At 47.3% G+C, this 8,158-nt stretch overlaps 1 protein-coding gene across 1 annotated transcript in view; it reads right to left on the minus strand.

Moving 5' to 3' along the window:
- ARHGEF2 (Rho/Rac guanine nucleotide exchange factor 2) overlaps positions 1-8,158 on the minus strand; it is a 63,489-nt gene that overhangs the window by 26,503 nt on the left and 28,828 nt on the right. The window contains exons 4-6 of the mRNA XM_045298409.1: positions 3,112-3,220; positions 2,506-2,545; positions 1,167-1,275 (exon numbers count right to left, since the gene is read on the minus strand). Coding sequence (XP_045154344.1) covers positions 1,167-1,275; positions 2,506-2,545; positions 3,112-3,220 — 258 coding nt within the window. The remainder of the gene's footprint in view (positions 1-1,166; positions 1,276-2,505; positions 2,546-3,111; positions 3,221-8,158) is intronic.

The raw sequence follows: 8,158 nt of genomic DNA on the forward strand, positions 1-8,158 counted from the left end.
CCAGAGACCTTGGGGAAGGAAGGGCCCAGTGTCTAGACTTCCGGCGGCCTGTCTGGCCTCCAGAGTCACTGCCCACATTGCTCTTCACAGGGGCCACCCAACCCCACACGTGCTAGGCCAAGGGTGGAGGAAAGAGGGGGATTCTATCATTAAGAGTCGCCTACCCTGAACTTGAGGGAGATGGGACTCAGAGCCCAGGGGCTCCGTTTCTGTCTGGAGAATGCTGTTCCTCTCTCCCCAACTCCCAGCTTCAAGGTTCTCAGACTGCGGGCCTTCCTCAGACCTACTCTTCTCAATCCTTGACCTGTTGTGCGATGATGCTAAACACCACCCGGAGGCCGGTTTCATCTTGGCCTCTTTGCTGCCCCCCAGCAAGAAGACCCCAGGCTAAAAGGTTCCAGGGAGAGCTCTGACCCACGGCAGAGGGGCTGGGAGGAGCCTAACCTGTCCTAAGGCAAGAATCCCGTGACTCCAAGGTGAATCTGATGACGTCCTCTCTGGGGTTTCTCTCTGCACAGGAACCACCCCAGCTTGGAAAGTCCATGTGTACTTGGGGAGGCCATGAGAGAAAACAGGGAGCCAGTAAACGGAGAAAGGGGAAATGAATTCCAGCGGAGCCCGGGGGCTGGTGGGAAGGAAACGACCAATGTGCCTTTGCATCTTGGGAACAGCATTGTACACACACGTATGGTTGTGCCTAGTCCTTCCCTAATCATAGACTCCCCTGGCTGCCACTCTGCCTAGGGTCTAATTTCTACTCCTCCAGCTGCTGTATCTACCCTGGAAATTATGAGCCTAAAAGCACTGTGCAAACCCTAACACTCCCCAAAGAAGTCAAAGTATTGCTGTAATCATTATCATTATGGTATCCAGTGCTTAGAGCTTCTACAGCCCACCTCTTAGGTGTGTGAGGCCACCCCTTCACTTTCTGGCCCTCGGCCTCTCCCTGCTGGCCACAGCTGGCGACAAGGTGGAAAAAGCAAAGCCAAGGTGATTTGCTGGGATGTAGGGAGGGAAGCCAAGAGAGACCATATGTGTTTCTTTAAAATTCGAACCGATGCCCGAGTCTCCGTGGAACAGGATGGGGGAGACGGGAGGAAATGGGAAGGGCAGGAATTGGGGAGGGCCATGGGTCCCAGGCCTCTTGCTGCCCAGCAGACTCCTACCTTGGCCTTTCCAGTCATGCCCAAGAGGAAGCTGAGGGTCCGTCGCAGGGAGGAGCCTGCCGAAGTACCTGAGCTCCCTTCCAGTTGGCTGCAGCTGCCGCCCCAGTGACTGCAGAGAGAAAAAGACAAGACCGGTGAGGAGATGGAGACGGAGCGGGCGAGGAAGAAAAATTACTCGGAGCGACGGTGGAAGAAGGTGCCGTGATCAGGAGAGGGAGCGAGAATGGAGTTACGAGGGGAAAGGTGGAAAGGGTGAGGATGGAAGCCAGTTTGGCCCTTTCCCCGTCTCCCACCTCCTAGGGCTTCATGGATGCAGACACTTGAGTTTCCCAGGCTTCTCTATTTATGAGGAAAGTCCAGACTCCTCCCAGACAGAAGACTCCCCCTTCCTACTTTATCCAGACTGGGAGACCAAGGACAGGAAGGCCGAGCTTCCTTGCTCAGGCTGTTCCTCAGCGGAAGTGGTGTGAGGTGGGGGCTCCCCAGGGGGCACATTTTCCCCTCGCAGAACAAGAGCCTTGTGTGCGACCCTCTCTGCTGTTTGGAGAAAGGGCCTCTGGGCCTGGAGCCAGTAAGGACTGAATTTCCTGGGATTTCATCAGCCCCATCCCATGAGCTAATCCCAAGCCCAGAGCCAGGAGGATGTGTCAGCGAGAGATTTTCAGGACCACGACTCAGAGCCCGCTATCTTAAAGGGCCCCGGGCCTGCTCCCCTACCCTCACTGTGGCGGAGGACTAACTCAATGTCACCAGGTTGCCACTGTCGCGACCAAGCAAACAGGTGCTGATTTTGCATGCATATTTACACAGTTACGGAAATCTCCCAGCCTCCGCCGCTGCTCCCAAACTGCCTGCAGTCCCCGCCCTCTCCCCTCCAAGCTCTCCAGCCTTTGTCCAGCTCCTCGCAGCCACTCCCCATGGGTCAGTTATGTGAGTCATCCAGTGTGAATCCACGGTCCTTGTCACTGTGTCCCTGAGCCTGTCCAACTACCGATCTGATCTGCCTACGCACCTTGATGCCACTGACATCAACGAGCGACTCCTGCTCTGTTCCTGAGCTGACAGCCGGTGGCCTGGATATGCTTCTTTCTCCCCCTAGTCTCTTCCCCATCCCAAGAGACGACCTGGAATCTGTTGAACCTTTTCTCCCCAAAGAGAAGTGGGTGAATTCTACGTGATTGGGGTGTGTGTGTAGTTGTTGGAATATTTACTCATAAAGAGAGAGGGTGAGCAGTGCTTTAGAAGTAGAGACACCAGTGGGGCTACCATGACCCAGCCCCACTGCCCCCCCCCATCCCCACCCCAGGCCTTTGAAGGACTCCAAGTCCCCCATACTTACCTTTTGCTGAGGTCAGCACCAGAGGACTGGGGTAAATTTCCTGCAGGTACAGAAGGAGAGGAGAAATGTCTGGCTAAAGCCAGACAAAGGCGCCCAGGGTTGCCTCCCCCACCCCCTCCACCTGGATCAGGTTCCCAAGCTGCAGGTGCATGTGACGCCATTCCTGAGGGCGGGCGCTGGGGAGCAGGAGGGAGGGCGGGGTCTGAGCACAACAGAGCTGGAGGACTTAGGAGCCAGGGGACAGAACACCAGGGTTGCGTGGAGCAGTGGGCTGGGGCCTGAAGTCTTAGTTCTGTGTCTGGCGAGATGGGGGTTTCACGCTGAGCTTTCAATACCCCATCCTGAGGACCAGGTACATTGCAGGCCAGTCTCCTCCATCGTTGATGACAGGAGGATGGAGTGCCTCTCTCTGTTGATGTCCTCCATCATTGGAAGGAGCGTTTCCGGGTGTCCGAGGCCTGAATTAGACCTCTCATTTAGGGGCTCCAGGGGTGTGCGAGTAGACAAGATGCAGGACATCTGCACCCAAACAGCTGGATCTGGCGGAGTGGTGGTGAGGTACACTGGGGAAGGAGCTACTGCGACTTTGGGCCCACCTTTACTCACCATCAGGATCCAAGAAGCCATTGATGCCACTCATGGATGCAGATTTGGAAAGCCTGCCCGTGCCCAAGTAGTCCGAGTAGCCAGCAAATGGATAACAGGAACCCTGGCCCTGGAATCATGCCAAGAACCTTCACCGACACATCAGGCTTTTCCCAGCTTCCCTCTGTGCCCTTTGCTTCTCCACCGCTTGGCACTTCTTCAAACGGAGGCCTCCCACCTCTCTCCATTCCCCATAACCGGGATGTTCCACTTGACACAGTTGGGAAGTTATTCCTGCTACTTAGTATTCATCCTTCTACTGCAATTCAAGCCCAGACTTTCTTAATATAGAAAATACCTCAGAAGAGAAAGGATTTACCCTAAATGGCTTCTAGAAGTGACAAATTTATAGGAGCAGGTAATGGGAAAACAAAACAAAAAGGAAAAAACGGAAGCTGCCTGGGTTTAAGACAGAAGAAAGCAGAAGCAATCATCAGAGAATACGTTTTCTCCCCTATCTACAAATAATGTCAAGAAACGTGGTACATATTAGACCAGAAGGCAAACCTGAATGAACTCTGCCAGAAGAACGTATCAATCTGTCTTGGAAGAACCCACAGCCAAAAAGCTCCTTCGAAGCAAGGATGGCAAGACTCCGTCTGGCGTGCTTTGGACATGTGGCCTGGAGCAAGCAGTCCGTGTAGAAGGACACCGCGCATGGTAGAGGGTCCGTGAAAAAGAAGGCGACCCTCTGTGAGATGGATTGATTCAGCGGCTGCAACAATGGGCTCAAACCCGGCTGTACGATGACGACGAAAGCTAAAGCAGTTGTAGCGTGCACAAGGTCGCTATGAGTCAGGACCAGCACACAGCAGCAACAGATCAGAGAGATCGCAGGCAATAACCCAAACGTCCGCCGTCAGTTGACTGGGTAACGAACATACAGTAAGACACAGTTCTGCTGCCTCCAAATGAGAGAAACACAAGTCACTCAACAAGATGGGTGAAACCCACAGACATCATGTGGCCATGTGGTGAGAAGGACGGGGGTGGGGAGATTGAGACAAGAGATTTATATATGGCCTGATTACATTCATCTAAAGTTTAATGCAAGGCAAAAATGCATCGCTCTTGTGTAAAGATGCATACATAGAAAGTGTATCTATGAAGTAAACCAGTCTCAAAAGTTAGGAAAGTGTCCTCTCTTCCAGGAGGGAGCGGTTATGAATCGGGAAGTGGCTTTTGGGTTTGAGTTAACCTGCAGTAGTTACACAAATGTGTGCCTCCTAATTATGCATTCAAGTGTACATGTAGGTTTTATCATACATCTCTGTATATTTCCAAATAAGTTTAAGAAAATTACTAGAGATTAAAAAGAGAAGAGCTTAGGCAAGAACTCTCCTCCTTGGAATAGGCAGGAGAGGAAATGGATGTAAGATTATTTGCACTGGATCAGCGTTTGAAGGCCTAGGAAGCTGGAGGGCCCACAGGAAGCTGAGTTCAAGACTTACCATGAGGCACCGTGACCGAGACGGTGCTGGCAGAGGAGGGCGGACACACAGAAACCGACCTATGCAAATCTACCCAAGTAATCCTGACGCAAAGGCAGTTAAATAGAGGAAGGATGGCCTTTTTGACAGGTGAGCACCCATAGGCCCCCTCCAAGGATATGAACTTCAACCTCCTTTTTATAAAAGTTAACTCAAAATGAATTGTGAACTTAAATGCAAGATATAAAACATTTAGAAAAAATTTGGAGAAAATCCTCAGGATCTAGGGCAAGCGATGACGTAGACTTTTCCGTAAAGGTCTGAACCCCAAAAGTAAAGCATTGACAAATTGGACTCCATCAAAATTTAAAATTTTTGCTCTGTGAAAAGCTAAAGACAAACTACAAATTGAGGGAACTTATATACAAACCAACCTAGAAAATACAAAGAATGGTCAAAACTCCAAAGTAAAAAAGTCAGGAATTGGGCAGAAGACATGACTAGATATTTCAATGAAGAAGATTGAGGAGTGGGAGTAAACGCATGGAGAGATGCTGGATGCCATCGGAAGACCCCAAACAAACAAATATACCGATGCAAATGATGGGAGTCTGAGTGGAGACCCAAAGCCCATCTGTAGACCACTGAACATCCCCTCACAGAAGGGTCACAAGAACAGAACAAGACAGCCAGGGTGCAGCACACACTGACGGAACACACAACATTCCTCTAGTTCTTTAATGCTTCCTCCCCCCACCATCATGACCCCAGTTCTACCTTACAAATCCGGCTAGATCGGAGCATGTACCCTGGTACAGATAAGACTCTTGACACACAGAATCCAGGACAGATAACCACCCTCAGGAACAGTAATGGGAGTAACGATACCATGAGGATGGGAGGAAGGTGTGGAGGAGAAGCGGGAGAAACGGGGAACCGACTATAGTGATTTATGTATAACTCCCTGCCACCCAGGGGGGCGAACAACAGAAACATGGGTGAAGGGAGACAGCAGATGGTGTAAGATATGAAAATAATAACAATTTATAATTTATCAGGGGTCCACGAGGGTGGGAGGGTGGGGAAGGGAGAGATAAAAGAGGAGTTCAAGCAGAAAGAAAATGTTTTGAAAACGATGATGGCAGCATATGTATAGATGTGTTTGATACAATGGACGTATGGATTGTTGTAAGAGCTGTACAAGCCCCCAGTAAAATGAATAAAATAAAATTTAATGATGCTGGATGCCAATAGTCGACAGGGAAATAAAAAATTAATATCACATTGTGATATCATTACATGTTGATCAGAATGGCTAAAGGGGGAAAATAGTGATAATACTTAATGCTGTTGAATTTTGAACAGAAAAACTGTATCTAGCAAACATTGCTGATGGAAATGGAAAACAGTACAGCCACTCTAGAGAAGAATTTGGAAATGCCTTGTCAAATGCCTTGTCAAGTCTTATCACGTGACCCGGTCATTGTGCTCCTTCACATTTAGCTCTGAGAAATCAAAGCCTGTATCTGCTCAAAAGCTGTGCCCCAGTGTTTGTCACCGCCCTCTCGGTGTGAGCCCACACTGGAAACAGCCTCCCTAGGAATGAAGAACAGATGGCAGGGACTGGCGGGGCACAGGTATGACAGGGAATCCCTTGATGCTGATGGACCAGTTCTGTATCTTAATGTAGCAAACAATCTATGCCTGTGTCACAGTTGCAGAGAACAACATGTGCACACACAGTAATGAATGCATGTAAAATCTGGTGCAACTGAATAAGGTCCATAGTCCAGGTAACAGGATCGTACCATTGTCAGTTCTTAAAATTTGAAGTTGTACTATAACGATATAAGATCGCTCCTATTGGGAAAACTGAGTAAAGAGTACATGGCATTCTGCATGCAATCTTTGCAACTTCCTGTACATCCATGATGACGGCAAAATAAAAAGCGATGAATACTAATCAAGAAAAGAAACAGTTATATCTTGTTCTCAGGGTAGTGTTGATTAAAAAAAGCATAATAGAAACTCAAAGATATTTTTATAATTTAGCAATAAGAAAAATACAAAAGAACAAAATTCGGGGGAAATGGCCAAAGTGATACTATGGTAGTTACATAATCTGGTGTCAATTTGAGGATTCAGAATGTAAAGGTGGAGTCTAGCCTGCCAATCAGGATAGAGCCAATGAGGCCTTTGTGTGGGCATGGCCTTCCCCTGAGGATTCTGGGAATTCCTGTATTCCTCCTTGGAAGTGGGAGATGCTCTCTCTCAGCTCACTCCCTGTGTGACATCCCTGTGGAGAAGACACATGGAGATCCCTGCCAGTGCTGAGATGTTTACACTGCCACTGGATCCACAAGACTTCCTACCCACTGACCTGTGATCTTCCTACATTCAGCATCATTGCATATGCTTCGTGAGTCTGAAGAGGACTTTATAGAATGGTCGGACATATGGACTAATAATGGACTTATGGACTTGATCTGGACTAGGCTGGGATGTTTTCTCAATAGTCTCAATTGTTCTTGTGTATAAACTTCTTCCTTATATACATATGAGTGTCTATGAATTTGTTTCTTTTTTTTCAGTCTTTTTTCTTCTTTTTTTATGAATTTGTTTCTTTAGTCTACCCAGACTAACAGATAATCCAAGGGCTATCCATGGCCTTAAATTGCTTAGACAGACAATTTTAACAAGCTGAAAGTTAATGAGCCATGCCAACTAGAAAAATTAAAAGGCAACAGGACAAACCCAAATAAAACAGGGGGAAAAGGCTATAAAAAAAACAGAAATCTGAAGTAATAAACTAAGATAAGAAACTATCAATAAAGCCAAGAGTTACTCTGTTTGTTAGATTTTAATTGAGCAAATAAAGTAGACACGCCTTTGATAAGGGCAAGGAAGCAAAAAAGAGGAAGGAGCCAATAAACGGGAGTGAAAAAACAGACCTACTTACAGAAAGAATGGCAATTAAAAAGAAAGCCCTGCCTGAGGTTTCGGGCCAGTTCTTCTGAAAATACAAACAAAATAGATTGAAAGCTGTAACTTACCCAAGCTGAATCAAGAAAAAGTAGAAATTTGGAATAGACCTATTAAAGAAATGGAATTAACAGTTAATCTTGTTATGAAGAAAAACCAAAACAAAAAAACCACAGTTTTCTAGCTCACGGACAGATCTCTCAATAAACGGATCCCAGACCTATCCAAAGGTTTTGAAGAGAGACACAAAAATGTCCTCCAGTTTTTTCTATAGGACAGCTATAGCCTCGAGTCTAAAACACCATAAAGGCAGTGCAACAAAGAAAAATTATAGGTCCATCTCTCTTGAAAACATTATGTACAGCAAACCCAAACAAAATATTAGTAAACTACAAAAACCAAAACACTTACTGCCTGTTGAGTCAAAGCTGACTCAGCAACCTTGCATAGGGCTTTCCGAGCTGTAGATCTTTTTTTGTTTTTTTAAATCATTTTATTGGGGGCTCTTACAGCTCTTATCTCAATCCATCCATCCATCCATTGTGTCAAGCACATTTGTACATATGTTGCCATCATCATTCTCAAAACATTTTCTT

The sequence above is a fragment of the Echinops telfairi genome, unplaced genomic scaffold, assembly GCF_000313985.2.
Source record: "Echinops telfairi isolate 266 unplaced genomic scaffold, ASM31398v2 ScPeMD7_7425;HRSCAF=8463, whole genome shotgun sequence".
Taxonomy (NCBI): domain Eukaryota; kingdom Metazoa; phylum Chordata; class Mammalia; order Afrosoricida; family Tenrecidae; genus Echinops; species Echinops telfairi.